General features: G+C 45.2%; 1 protein-coding gene across 1 annotated transcript in view; it reads right to left on the bottom strand.

The window, feature by feature from the left end:
* Positions 1 to 1,268: 1,268 nt before the first annotated feature.
* gabrb1 (gamma-aminobutyric acid type A receptor subunit beta1) overlaps positions 1,269 to 15,005 on the bottom strand; it is an 82,591-nt gene continuing 68,854 nt past the window's right edge. Inside the window, exons 6-9 of the mRNA XM_079691730.1 lie at positions 13,029 to 13,172; positions 12,296 to 12,448; positions 11,195 to 11,445; positions 1,269 to 2,070 (exon numbers count right to left, since the gene is read on the bottom strand). Coding sequence (XP_079547856.1) covers positions 1,729 to 2,070; positions 11,195 to 11,445; positions 12,296 to 12,448; positions 13,029 to 13,172 — 890 coding nt within the window. The 3' untranslated portion in view covers positions 1,269 to 1,728. The remainder of the gene's footprint in view (positions 2,071 to 11,194; positions 11,446 to 12,295; positions 12,449 to 13,028; positions 13,173 to 15,005) is intronic.

The raw sequence follows: 15,005 nt of genomic DNA, 5'->3' as shown, positions 1-15,005 counted from the left end.
ATAACAATACTTTCATATCCCAAAACCCCTTCATATCCAATAATCTCCAGGAACTCTTCAAGGACCAATTGGAAGGAAGGTCAAGTCATACAACAAATCCCACTATCATCTATGGAACAAACACAAATAATAGAATCCTTGGTTTAACATCTTCTGGCTACAGGGTGTATATGCACCCATGCAGAAAACATGTGCGCTGCTGAAGCTTAAACAATTTACCAACACAAACTCCAGTCTTGTGCATGGGCTTGCTAGATGACCATTCAAGTTCCTGACCTCTCCATTCTAACTATCCATTTCACTATATTTTAAGGACACCCTTCTTCCTGCATGGGCACTAATCATAATTTGCAAGGTGAGGAATTGTCCGATATGCATGCAATTTACAGGAACAGGCTGGGAAAAGGCTGGCAGGTGCATTCACTTGGTATGATGCTAGTTGTTGTCTCTATCTTAATGGCCATAATCTTACTGTCCTCACCACTAGTTGTGTAGTGTATTTTGCTCCCGATCGAGGACTGGAGATACAGCAAACTAGAACTTGGTCTTAGAACTCATACCTCGGCCATATTCATGAGCCTTGATAAAAAAAGACAATCCACTGAAAAACTGAAAGTTAAGAGTAAGATTGACCTTGTGCTTAGGGGTAGGCTTAAATGATTTTTGACCCATCGGGAGAATAACCCCAATGCAATAAGTTATGTATTATAATTCATAAATATTTTGTTATAGTTTTTACAATCTCACAAAAATGTCTTTAAAAATGTTTGTTAGACCACATGTTGCAACACCAGCAGCGAGTTTTATCAGGGCTTTACAGTTTTTAATGTGATTTTGAAAGCATGGTGACATCATTGGTCATTCTTTACCTGATTTCTTTTAAAGAAAATTACATTGTACATGCTCACAGACGCTGTGAGAATATCGTAGATACATTTTGTTTTTGAGAAATGACTGGAGTTCCAATTAACCTCTGTCCTGTACTTACCTTAAATGCAATGATTGTTTCGCAAGCATACAGTATAATGATTATAATACAGATTGGCTCAGTAGAGCCATGCAAAGCTTCCTTTTTTAAAGAAAAGAAACTTGTCAGAAATAACCCCGCATCATAAAAAGCAATTTGACATGTTTTATAGCTTGCATATGACTGTCAGAGAAGGATTTCAACGCAAGTCTACAAAAAAACCTCAGTCGGAGCACTGTCTGAGCGCCAAATAAGGACTATATATTACGATGGGAATCAACAACATGTCTTCTCTTAATAATTTAGGTGAGCTTCAGTTACAAGTCACCTGCTTGTTTTGCGCTGGGCTTCTTTGTCTCTTGTTTTTTTTTTACCTTAAACAAACAAAAAGGTTGTGTTTCATTCACATGCAAAAAGTGAGATAACAGAAGGTAAGTAAATGAGATAGAACAAATGAAAGATCATTGCCGGAAATTTCAAAAGTCTTTTTGGCAAGTTTTTGCTTAGAGATACTATGTCTTTACTGTGTCTTAAATTCCATTATTTTCATCCATCTATTTTGTACAGATGAGTACAGGAAAAGTGAAAGGATTTTTTATAAATTATACCTCTGTTATATATATATTTATATATTATATATTAAATTGTATTTACATTGTAAAGACATCCAGTTCTACATCTCATTCCAAAACACAATTTATACAAATGCTCCATCGTTTTCATCGCTGTACAAGCCCCGGTTAACTTTCTCTACTGCCACCCTAATTGACGTAGTAAAACCAGTAGACCAGGTTGAAGAAGGTGAACGCAATCGGGAAAACCACGCGAGACCACTTGTCTATGGCGTTGACATCCGTCAGGTCGGGGATCTTGACTTTCAGCTGCGAGGCCCTCCTCCGCAAGCGCCCCTTCTTGTGGCCCATTGGCCGGTCGAGGGCCGGTCGTCCGTACAGGTCTCGGCTGGTCATGGGCTTGCGGTACTGTATGCTGGCGCTGTCGTAGGAGAACATTGTAGCCCGAGGGTCATTGAGAACACCCATCATATCTGCTCCACTCATCTCACTAGTCAGGTTGGTCAGGAGGATGTTGCCGTGAGCGTCAACCTGAGGAAGGAAATGTCATTAAAGTAATTTTGTAACCAAATCCCAAGTAGAATGCAAAGTAAACGGTTGTACACTAACAAAATTAGTATCAAATTTAGCAAAGACAAATGGGAACTTGAACATTGCATCGTGGTCTGACACATACAGGGAATAACTTAGCAAGAGCGACTCGTCGAGGATATTGAATGGCGTAGCCAATTGATCTGAAGGGAGGTCAGGCATGTGTTGGTTTAGTTATTGTGTTCATTTGTGTTGACAGTAGGCACATAGCTAGAACATTTAACTAAATGTCCATCCATCACATCCCTGTTAGTGTAGGCCATTAAAATAAATCATAATCTAACCTGTATACTACTAATTGTCTTTACTTTTTCTTCTTCGTTTTTTGCTTTCTTTGGGTGAAGGTTACGAAGGAACTTTCAGGGCAAAAACTCAGAAGAGCTGTCCATGACTGGTCTGTCGGTTCTGAAACAGCTACTGGGTATTTCCTGCTGCTGGAGTATGCCACAGTGCTGCAATTATACTGTGCAGCTGCACCTTCTCAAGAAGAATCCTCGGATCCGTAGGTATTTCTTGTTAACTGCAGTTTGTTGAAAGGGACAAAATCAAAACGTACTTGATTTGGTCACCCCCTTTTTTACCTCCTCTAACCACAGAGTTAGCTAGCTGTGGACTCCACGATCCCTCTGCCTCACTGCTGGGGGGCTACTTCACCAGGAGTCGAGCTGTTGGCAGCTCTGGAGACGCCTTCAGTTAGTGGCTGTAGAACCAATTGCTAACTACAAATATGTATAGCCATGGGGGATGGAGGTTATATTTAATAAGATTTTTTTTTGGAGCCAAACATAACAAAAACACACTTACTTTAAAAACATTTTGCTGACTTCTGAAACTGTGAATCCAATAATCAGGTCGACTTAATGCAGCCATAGGATAGGGGTATAGCTTCACAATATTTCATTTTTATCACAGCCACTGGGAACCGCTGTAACTTTGTCACCTTCGCAAAAGGAATAGTGATACAACACGTCTTTTTTTCTTATGGTGCGTTCGCATTGCGTTAACCATGTGACTTCAACAAGGCTGTCAGTTGTGTTTACTCACGTCATGCAAAGGAGGCGGGGCTTATCTCCATGTTGATACAATGGTGGATACCAACTACAACAAATACACGTTTGCAAATTATGCCGAAATAACAACATACTGTTACCGGTTTGTACAAACTATGAATTAATGCTTTGACAACTGTGCAAACAAGATGGCAGAACGCGTTAACAAATTTGATGTTGAGTTGAAAAAATGTAACTCTTGCGAAGAGACGAGTCGCGTCTTTCTTGCCGCATCAATCGCGTCAGTTGTGACACAGCCTCAAATTCATGTCTCTGTGTATTCGGGTGTGAACGTATCATTAGAATACATTATTCAAATTCATCAGTATTACAACCAGTGGCGACGCTAGGGGGTGGCTACTTGGGCTCAAGCCCCGGATGTTTTCTGAAAAGCCCCGGATGTTTCACTTTAAAAAAAAAATAATTAAATATTATTATTTAAAAAAAATTGAAAACGTCTCGGGAGTAACGTGCAGTACCGGAGTCCACCAGAGAGGCAGCCGCTGCGGGACAGTAGCCTGCGTACCGCGTAGCCTTCCCTGCCCTGAAGAAGAAATGATCCTTCCTAGTGCCTGACGAGTTTTAAGCTAATAGCCTATAAAGTTATGGATATTAGAAAGTTATTTTCATCAAAGCAGGCGCCACAAGCTGCAGCAGCAGCAGCAGCAGTATCAGCAGCGGACAAGAATGTCATCACCAGCAGTGAAGAAATGGATGATGTTTCAGGTTTTTGAATCTAATGGTGATATCTGCACTCTGGCTGACTGAGTAAGAAGTGAAAAAGAGTGATGTAACGTTAATGTTATAGCTAGTAAACATGGAGCAACCACACTAAGTATACCCTTATATGTTAGTATCAGGGTTGGGTTGTAACGGAATACATGTAACGGCGTTACGTAATCAGAATACAAAAATAAAGTAACTGTATTCAGCTCGCGTTACATTTGAAAAACTAGTAATCTGATTACAGTTACTTTCGTAAACCTGAAGTGAATACATTTTGGATTACTTATTGGAATTATTGGTGGAAAGATTTCCTCACAACATTTAATATTCATTATTAAAGGTACAGCCGAATCATCACAGCGCACAAAACCTATTACAGCCGCAGATGGACCAAAAAAGGGGCGGGTCCGCTCAGTGAACCAATAACAACGAAACATGGAGGAACAAAATTCTGCGTTTAAATCGTGTGTGTGTAGAGTTGTTTGTGGTTTAAACACATCAGCCTGCGGTCGCCCTTTAGCTTTATGATTCTGAAGGTAAACACAGCGAAGGCGGTGCGTGAAAGGCACTGCACGCTCGTCTTCTCAGAGACTGAGTTAACCCTCCCACTGCCTCCTGGTGCTGCAGAGATTTCATGAAGTGAAGGAGGTTTTCCTTCTATCAAACAGCTGTGGGTAGCAGATACTGTGTCACAGTCCAAACTGTGTCCCTGTTTGTTCCCCTGTGTGTGTGGAGAGGGTGTGGTGTCCCTTGCAGGCAGCAGCCTGATTGCTCTTACCTGGCCGTCCGACTCAGCTGTCCCTCATCATCTAATCAGGACACAGCTTATCTACTCCAGTCTCCCAGCAACTCACCGCCAGATTGTTTTCTACACCAGTGGTATTACATCCTCCTGGCTGCCCATTCAGTTATCCTGTCTGCGTGTAAATCCGTACTCTTTGTAACTAGTTTCTCTTGTGTTTCCAGTGCAATCCCTCGGCCATCATCCAACAGAGCTTCCAGCCAACCTGCCAGCCTCTCACTGCCTACCTCCACTCCGGACCTCCATAATCACCAAACCTGCCTGAGTCTCCGAAACAATAAACCATTTAAACATCTTCAGTCATTGCCTGCGCCTGGGTCCTGTTTAAAACATAATCCTAACAGAACAATCTGGCCACCATGGACCCAGCAGGCCCGGACCCAATTCGTGAGGCTCTCTCCAACCAAGGCGTCCTCGTGGGCCGGCATGACCAGATGCTCAGAGAGGTTATGGATAACCTCGCATCACTAGCCGCCAATGTAGCACAGATGGGACATCACCTCAACCTGGTTTCAACTCATCTTGCTCCACCTGCTCCGGAGGATCCAGCTCCCTTAGCACAGGTTCCAGCCCAGCCCGCTCTCCCTTCACGTGAGCTAAACATTCCCACTCCAGAGCGGTACGCAGGTGCCTTAGGGACATGTAACTCTTTCTTAATGCAGTGTTCTCTTGTGTTTGAGCAGCAGCCGTCTACTTATGCTAATGACAGAGCTAAGATTTGTTATATGATAGGTTTACTTACAGATAGCGCCCTAGCCTGGGCATCAGCTGTATGGGAGAGTCAGTCCAACATCTGTTATTCTTATCCAGAGTTTACAGAAGAAATGAAGAAAGTTTTCCACCACCCCGTCAGCGGTAGGGACGCTACTAAACGCCTCCTCTCACTGCGACAGGGCTCCCGTAGTGTAGCCGAATACTCAGTGGAATTTAGGACCTTAGCGGCAGAGGCGGGGTGGAATGACACAGCGCTTCAAGGGGTTTTTCAAACCGGGCTAACTGATTCTGTTAAAGATGAGTTAGCAGTCAGGGACGAATCAGCTAACTTGGATGAGTTGGTCTCCCTAGCCATAAGACTGGATAACCGCCTTAGGGAGCGCCGTAGGGAAAGAGCCAGTCGATCTCCTGGGTCACTCCCCTCTCGCCCTGTCTCGTCTCCTCTCGCAAGATTCAGGTCGGAGACTTTCCCAAGTCCTAGTGCTCCATCTGAAGTCTTTTCTCCTCTCCTGTCTTCAGAGGAACCGATGCAGCTAGGCAGAGCCCGACTCACTCCCCAAGAACGTCTCCGGAGAATGAGAGAGGGACTTTGTGTCTACTGTGCTCACTCCGGTCTTCTCGTGGACACATGCCCCCAGCGCCCAAAAGAGGGTGCTCGCCAGTAAAGGTGGGGATACTGGTGAGCAAGGCTGTTTCTTCCTCAACCCCCCAGACCCACAAGCCTCTTGAAGCCACACTGCTGTTAAATCAACAGTCTCTCTCTCTGCCTGCCCTAGTGGACTCTGGGGCTGATGAGAGTTTTTTGGATGCCCAACTGGTTGCCTCAGCCGGCATCTCAACTCAACCTCTGACAGCTCCTCTCAATGCTCGAGGTCTGAATGGGAAGCTCCTGGCACGCGTTACCCATGTCACCGAACCCCTACATCTCGTCCTGTCCGGTAATCACCATGAAATGATTCAGTTCCACGTCATGTCCTCCCCTCACACACCCCTAGTTCTGGGCCAGCCATGGTTAAGACTGCACAACCCCCACATGGACTGGTCGGAGAATCAAGTAAGGAGTTGGAGTTCCTTTTGTCACTCTTCATGCCTGCGGTCTGCAATTCCCCCAGCAGAGGTCGGTATTCCTCCAGTTCAGCAGGAGCCACTCAACTTGTCCACTGTCCCTCTGGTTTATCATCGCCTGGGAGAGGTTTTCAGTAAGCAGCGAGCTCTTTTTCTGCCCCCTCATCTCCCTTACGACTGTACAATAGATCTTCTTCCTGGGGCATCTCTCCCATCCAGTCGCCTGTTTAACTTGTCCCGAACTGAGCGTGAGGCCATGGAGACATACATCAAAGACTCACTGGCTGCTGGCATCATAAGACCCTCTTCTTCTCCCGTCGGAGCAGGCTTCTTCTTTGTATCCAAGAAGGACCGCTCCCTACGCCCCTGCATTGACTACCGGGGCCTTAACAACATCACCATCAAGAACAAGTATCCACTGCCACTCATCAATTCAGCCTTCGAACCCCTACAGAAGGCCACCATTTTCTCGAAACTCGACCTCAGGAATGCTTACCACCTGGTCCGCATACGTCAAGGAGACGAGTGGAAGACGGCGTTCAACACCCCACTAGGCCATTTCGAGTATCTAGTGATGCCCTTTGGACTCACCAATGCCCCAGCTGTCTTCCAGGCTCTTGTGAACGATGTCCTCCGTGACTTCCTGAACCGTTCAGTATTTGTGTATCTTGATGATATCTTGATATTCTCACAGACCATGGAGGAACACACCCAGCATGTGCAGCAGGTTCTACAAAGGCTCCTCGAGAACAAGCTGTTTGTCAAAGTAGAGAAATGCAAATTTCACGTGGATTCAGTGGATTTCCTGGGCTACATCATTGAGCAAGGTCAGCTGAGAACAGACCCAGAGAAGGTACAAGCAGTGGCACAATGGCCCAAGCCTTCCACCAGGAAGCAGCTCCAACGTTTCTTGGGCTTTGCAAATTTCTATCGCCGGTTCATCAGAGACTACAGTCGTGTTGCCGGTCCTCTCAACCAACTCACCTCCCCAGCAATCCCCTTCTCGTGGACTACTCAGGCTGAGGCTGCCTTCTCTGAGCTGAAGAGACGTTTCACCTCGGCTCCTATTCTTATGAACCCTGACTCATCTCTTCAGTTTATTGTTGAGGTTGATGCATCCAACACCGGTGTGGGGGCGGTTCTATCACAACGCTCAGTCTCCGACCAAAAGCTTCACCCTTGTGCTTTTTTTTCCCGACGACTGACAACCCCTGAGCGCAACTATGATGTTGGCAACAGGGAGCTGCTTGCTGTTAAGCTTGCGCTGGAAGAATGGAGGCACTGGCTGGAAGGCTCTGAACATCCATTCATTGTGTGGACAGACCACAGGAACCTGGTCTACATACAAACTGCCAAACGACTAAACTCCCGTCAGGCACGCTGGGCATTGTTTTTTGGGAGGTTCAACTTCACCCTTACCTACCGACCTGGTTCTAGAAACCTTAAACCTGACGCATTGTCCCGGCAGTTTGCAGTGGATCAGGATCCCATAGCTCCTGACACCATAATTCCCGCTACCAGAGTGGTGGGCGCTGTAACATGGGAGATTGAGAACTCAGTGAGGAAGGCACAGAGAGACCATCCAGATCCAGGAAAGGGTCCAGCTAACCGTTTGTTTGTACCTGACTCTGTCCGCTCACAGGTTCTCCTATGGACCCATGCTTCCCGCTTTGCCTGCCACCCGGGTGTGAGTCGGACCCTATCCCTCCTGAGACGACACTTCTGGTGGCCTTCTATGGAAGCGGACTCTCGAGCCTTTGTGCTGGCCTGCACGATTTGCGCCCGTAGCAAGTCTTCACACCAGGCTCCTATCGGTCTACTCCAGCCTCTCCCAGTCCCTAGTCGTCCCTGGAGTCACATCGGCCTAGATTTTGTTACCGGCCTCTCGGTTTCACAGGGTAACTCAACCATTCTCAGTATTGTTGATTGCTTTTCCAAAGCAGTTCATTTTGTGCCTCTTCCTAAACTCCCCACAGCCTCTGGAACTGCTGACCTCCTGGTCAATCATGTTGTCCGGCTCCATGGCATTCCAACAGACATTGTTTCCGACAGAGGGCCACAGTTCATATCTCAGGTATGGAAAGCATGCTGTCGAGCACTTGGAGCATCTGTCAGTCTCTCCTCAGGTTATCATCCTCAGACTAACGGGCAGGCCGAAAGAGTCAATCAGGACCTTGGAGCTGCACTTCGCTGTGTCACCTCCCGGAATCCCACCTCCTGGAGCTTACATCTGCCCTGGATTGAATACGCTCATAACTCAATGTCTAGTGCTGCTACCGGTATGTCCCCATTTGAATGTTCTCTTGGATATCAACCCCCTTTGTTCCCAGCCCAAGAGGATGAGATCGCAGTTCCCTCTGTCCAAGCCCATCTCCGTCGTTGTCGTAGGATTTGGAAGGATGCCCGCTCTGCCCTTCTCCGCTCCGATGAACGCAATCGGCATATTGCAAACCGCTACCGGACCGCAGCTCCCCAGTTCCAACCAGGTCAGAAAGTTTGGCTTTCTTCAAAGAATATTTCTTTACAAGCTGAGTCTAAGAGGTTGAAACCACGCTTCATTGGCCCCTATGTGATCGTGCGCATAATCAATCCATCTGCTGTTAGGCTCAAGCTGCCTCCCTCCATGAGAATTCACCCAACCTTTCATGTGTCCCAGTTGAAACCAGTGTTGTCCAGTCCTTTGTGCCCTCCAGCCATCTCCCCTCCACCCACCCTTGTTATTGATGACCACCCGGCCTACACGGTCCGACGGCTGTTGGACATTCGCCGCCGGGGCCGTGGGTACCAGTATCTGGTTGATTGGGAGGGTTATGGTCCTGAGGAGAGGAGCTGGGTGTCCCGCAAGCTCATTCTATGTCCCTCTCTCATTCGGGACTTTCGCAGGGACCACCTAGATAAGCCTGGTGGTTCGCCTGGAGGCTCCCGTTGAGGGGGTTGTACTGTCACAGTCCAAACTGTGTCCCTGTTTGTTCCCCTGTGTGTGTGGAGAGGGTGTGGTGTCCCTTGCAGGCAGCAGCCTGATTGCTCTCACCTGGCCGTCCGACTCAGCTGTCCCTCATCATCTAATCAGGACACAGCTTATCTACTCCAGTCTCCCAGCAACTCACCACCAGATTGTTTTCTACACCAGTGGTATTACATCCTCCTGGCTGCCCATTCAGTTATCCTGTCTGCGTGTAAATCCGTACTCTTTGTAACTAGTTTCTCTTGTGTTTCCAGTGCAATCCCTCGGCCATCATCCAACAGAGCTTCCAGCCAACCTGCCAGCCTCTCACTGCCTACCTCCACTCCGGACCTCCATAATCACCAAACCTGCCTGAGTCTCCGAAACAATAAACCATTTAAACATCTTCAGTCATTGCCTGTGAGTGTCACGGACATGAATTCATAGATCAAGGCAGACTGGTGCACACACTCTCCTGTTTTGCCAATCCGGTGCTTAAACAAATATAGCTCTACACCCCTGGCTGACATGTCCTTAAAATGAAGTCTGAGTTCGACATTTTAATTCATGTCCTGCCAACACTGGCAGGACAGAAGGCGACACGTCCGTTCTTCTAAGCCGTGTCCCTCACTCCTCTCATCCCAAGCTGCATCCCCAAAAAGTTTATTATGTTGTTGCATCGTTTCAGATGTTATGTTTCAGTTGTGCTCTTGATAATCCATTAAAACAGTAAAAACACGTTCAGTTTCCTTTTGCTTTTTGTGTCTCCTGTACACCAAAACATACCATCTGTGATGGAAAAAGAAAGTAATCCAAAAGTAATCTAAAAGTAATCTGATTACGTTTTTTAAGACGCGTAACTGTAACTGTATTCGGATTACTTTCAGAGCCATGTATTCAGTAATCAGTAACTGATTACATTTACAAAGTAACCCTCCCAACCCTGGTTAGTATGTATAAAGAACATGAAAAAAAATTATCCTAAGATGTAACGTTAACCCTTCATACCTCAGTCTACTTTTAAGACACTAAAATAACGTATTCCAATTTGTATTTTGTTTTCGTGCGTGGAATTATACCGGATCTCGTTTCAGTACACATAACAACAGAACCATAGCAACGGAACTGACAGGCAACGGAACTGGTAACCCTCTGAATCAGACTCCGATTGCATCCACTCAGAGTGTCCGATTCAGAAACGTGACTCTTACACTCTTTACGTCACAAACAAAGATGGTAGGTGAGAATAGATCTATAAAACGATAAGCAATGCGCCAGAATCAAGGTGAGACTATCCGCATCCTTTAAAACTCTTCACACATTCGTTTCACCAAAATAAGTAAACGACTGTATTTGAGTGAGTTAAGGCATTAGTTTGCTTCATTAAAGGATGTTAATGAATAAGTGTTCTCCAGTGCCTTTTGTCTGCTTTAAGGTATTATTAAGGTAGGGTTAATGTTGCTCTCAAAGTGCACCAGATTGATGCTTTTAACTTCAATATTTAAAAAATAATCGGGCCCCCCTAGTGGAGGCGACGACACCCCTTAAAGGATGTTCGGTCCACCCCCACTTGTAAAAAATAGCACTTTACCCCTGCACCCTCCCCCAACAACTCCTGGGCTAAGCCCCGGATCTCCTACAATCCTAAATCTGCCACTGATTACAACAATGGTTCTACCGACAGCCAACTGTTGCCATGTTTTTTTGGCTTCTCTGATGTCAAAGCCCAAACGGTACCAAAACTACACAAAGCCCTGTTCCCACCTGGACTTTGTTGCTCTCCAGTCGGTTCTTCTCGTTGTTGGACTTTGCAGCTTTCTCTGCCACCTTCTTCTGCAGGTGAGGACCACGACCGAAGAAGATATAGTTGACAAAGGCGTACTCCAACAAGGCCAGAAAGACGAAGACAAAGCAACCCATCAGGTAAATGTCAATGGCCTTGACATAGGGGATCTTGGGTAGAGTCTCCCTAAGGTGGGTATTGATGGTGGTCATGGTCAGCACCGTGGTTATACCTGCAAGCAAATGGGAAAGCGGTAAGAAGAAGATCTTTTTGACAAGAACTGCATGCTGAGTGGACACCATTGCTGCAGAAGAATCAATGCCTTCATTAGCCCTTCAGTGCCGACCATACTGTATACTGACTGTTTCAAGACATTTCCAAGACATCTTCCAACATTCTCTTTTTCTGTTATGGTCGTGGTGTAGGGATAGCAGGTCAAGGGGTTAATCAGTCCACATCTTTGGTCAATATTGAAATATCTTCACACATATTGGATAAATGGCCATACCATATATAAATGGTAGCCTAACTAAAATGTTATAATATGTAAAGCGTGTTACGTAGTAAAATTACAATATTTGCTTCTGAGATTTATTGGAGTAGAAAGTAGCAGAAATTGTAAATACCGGTACATTTCGGTACTTGTAAATGTAGTTTTTATTATTATTCAGTGTATTTCCGTCGGTGTTTGGGTTTTTGTTAGGGAAGCATTATCTCATGATCCAACCCTGCAGTAGAAGGAATTGCTATAATGGGATAGGTACACTTTGAACTGTGTTCACCAGTTTAATATGGCATCTTAGCATGCTAACATTTGCTGAGATTCATAAAAACATAAAAGTACAACTGAGGTAAAAAGATTTAACCTTATGATGGCACTAGGTAAAAATTCAGAAAATCTCCAAGTCTGGATTAATATCCTGGGTACCATACATTTCCCTAAAGAATCTCTCAATCCATGTAATAATTGTTGAGATGTTTCAGTGTGGCCCAAATAGTGAACCAATCAATCATCCAGCATAGAGCCAGGACAAACATCATATCAGCAGACACAATCTGTAAATAATATAAAAGCCACTGACCCAAAGCTACTCTGGCAGCCGATGCATCATAGTTGATCCAGAAGGAGACCCAGGACAGGATGGTGATCAGGGTGGAGGGCATGTAGGTTTGCAGGATGAAATAGCCAATGTTCCTCTTCAGCTTAAAGCTCAGGGACAGACGTGGATAAGAGCCTGTTACACACAGGGTGATGAGAACATTGTTACTGTTGCTCCACAAAACACACAGACATAATTAATGATGTACAGTTAAGAGGAAAACTCTGTGGGATCAATCTTTCCAAATGTCAAAAAAGCCAACCACACATTTCCATGTCATCAAAATTGCCCATTAGGATCTAAAACAAAAGCTGTAGAGCAGTGACCATCAACTGGCCCGCCAGACTGTGGCGATGGCGGAGTGGTTAGTGCGTTCGCCCCCCACGAACGCACTAACAACATATATAACGTCTCGTGTACCGGAGTCCAACAGAGAGGCAGCAGCTGCGGGACAGTAGACTGCATACTACGTAGCCTTCCCTGCCCTGAAGAAGAAGTGATCCTTCGTTAGCTTGAAGAGTCTGCTTTATGCGCTCCGCAGCAGTAGCCCCGCTGCGAGGCTCCGGCAACTTCACAGTACATGCACCCCCCCCCAACACAGTCCAATAGAGAGGCAGCAAAAAGTGAGAGTAAAAGTGGTGACTATGACATGAAAGATAATTATGTTCCTTTTTACTCATATATCTAATATATGGACACCATTTGACTCTATTACCTGTGGCAAACACAGCTTTCTTGGATTGGGTCTGGTAGTCTATGATGTCGAACTGGGGCAGTTCGATGTTCTCCACTCCAGTGACCGAGCCTATGTTGGGTCCTCCCTGCCAGTAGAACTCAATGTCGTCAGTGGTGTATCCATCTGAAAGAGGCAGGGGGACACAACAAGGTAAACCTTCCTTAAAACACAAGACAAGCATGTAATGAACCAATGTAGTACATTACATCTCATCTGATTTGAATAACGCTTTTTTTAAAAGCAACTTTCAATAAGTGCAACCAATCATGAAGAAACAAACTCAAAGCGAGGATCCTTTAGGTACATTAGCTTATAATAATCCAAACAATTTTAAGTGCTACCCTTTTTCCTTCAAATAAGCCAAACCTTTTGCTACATCCAGAAAGGAGAATTCCTTTTTTCATTTCCCAAGGTGCCGTCGAAACAGGTCAAGTTTTAGTCTGCAACCAAAGATGTGTAGACTTTCTGCTGTCCTGATATCAATCAGGAGCTTGTTACACCATTTCGAACCAGGAAAGCAAACAGACATGTTTTATTTGAGGGATACATCGATCACTTTCACAGTTAGGGAGTAGGGAGCCGATTGGCCGACGCAGAGTGAAGTGGACGTGATGGAGTGTTTGGTTTACCCATGTTCTGGATGTAAGAAGGACTTGATTTATTCACAGCACGAAAGGCCAGTACCAGTGTCTCGAAGTGGATTCTGGAAGCCACTGGCAGCCAGTAAAGGGAGCGGTGCAGTGTGGGAGAACTTAGGTGGGTTGAAGATCAGTCAGGCCGGTACCAGTGTCTTGAAGCAGAGTACATTCGAAGAAAAGAATGCCATCAAAAGTTCACAGCTGAGGACGTTAACACACATGCCGTTGTTAGCTTGGATTTAAGGTGCGTTGTCTCACTTTTGTACGGTTCGCATGGTGAGATTGCTGTTATCACACTTTAGTTCATAGAACATACCGTGTCTACCTTTCTTACAACAATAAAAAGGAAGTTTTGTTGGCTTTTTATATCACCAACAAACCGCCCTGAATGTAATCTGATGCACATTCTTAAGACGTGAAACCTATGGCTGCGAATTCCAGTATTGTTGCTGATGGCAGTGATGAAGGTAACACAAGTGGCAAGAGTAAAACTTTTTGTCTCATTCTAGCTACCGTCTTGTGGTTCGTATCCAGATGGGGCAGAAACAGCCTGAGACAGAACCCCCACCCTGAGTCTCCCTCTGCCTTGACTTCAGTTCGTCCTCCAGACCAGTCTGACAGGCAGCATCCCTCATCCTTCCTCACCCCTTCCGCTAACATTCAATATCTCCTGTAATCAAATCTTTGACATATTGTGGCAATGTCCTTGCTAGTGAACCATGTAAATGTGTGGTCTACCAGGGAATGTGGCGGTTGTACATTCTGAGTGCCATTTTTGTCCCCATTGGCCTACGCTGCCCCCGTTGCATACTGCCTTCCTATTTATCCTCCTCCAAGAGGACAGGAAGTAGTGCTCTAGGTGAGTCCTTAACCTATGAGTTTATACTAAAGTTACGTGATTACTTAGCCCAAAAACTTTTTCTGATGTTGAGATTCAATTGGCAAGAATCAAATTACATGCCAAACGCCGTTGTTTAATTCTAGGTAATGTTTTCCTAGAAAGTTTAGAGCAAACCAGAGGCCCACTGGCATAAAGACTCCCGCTTCACAGGCAGAATCCACATCCATTTCCTAAAATATGTCATGATGTAATTTCCCGTTTAGTAAATGTTAGCAACAATGTTAACAAAAGTAATATTTTACAAAGAAATCTGTAGAGACTCATTTTTTGAATTTTGAGCTGAAAAACTATTTGAGTCTTGTCCATTAGACCAGGATCATGTAATTATTATAACATTGAAACATTCGTAGTGAATCACCATTCATTTACACAGGGCATTGTTGAAAGTATGTCCTCCATATTTTAACAGGAAGTACA

This window comes from Notothenia rossii (genome assembly GCF_949606895.1).
Source record: "Notothenia rossii genome assembly, chromosome: 7".
NCBI classification, from domain to species: domain Eukaryota; kingdom Metazoa; phylum Chordata; class Actinopteri; order Perciformes; family Nototheniidae; genus Notothenia; species Notothenia rossii.
The sequence above is the reverse complement of the archived record's forward strand: the minus strand, read 5'-3'. Positions and strand labels throughout refer to the sequence as shown.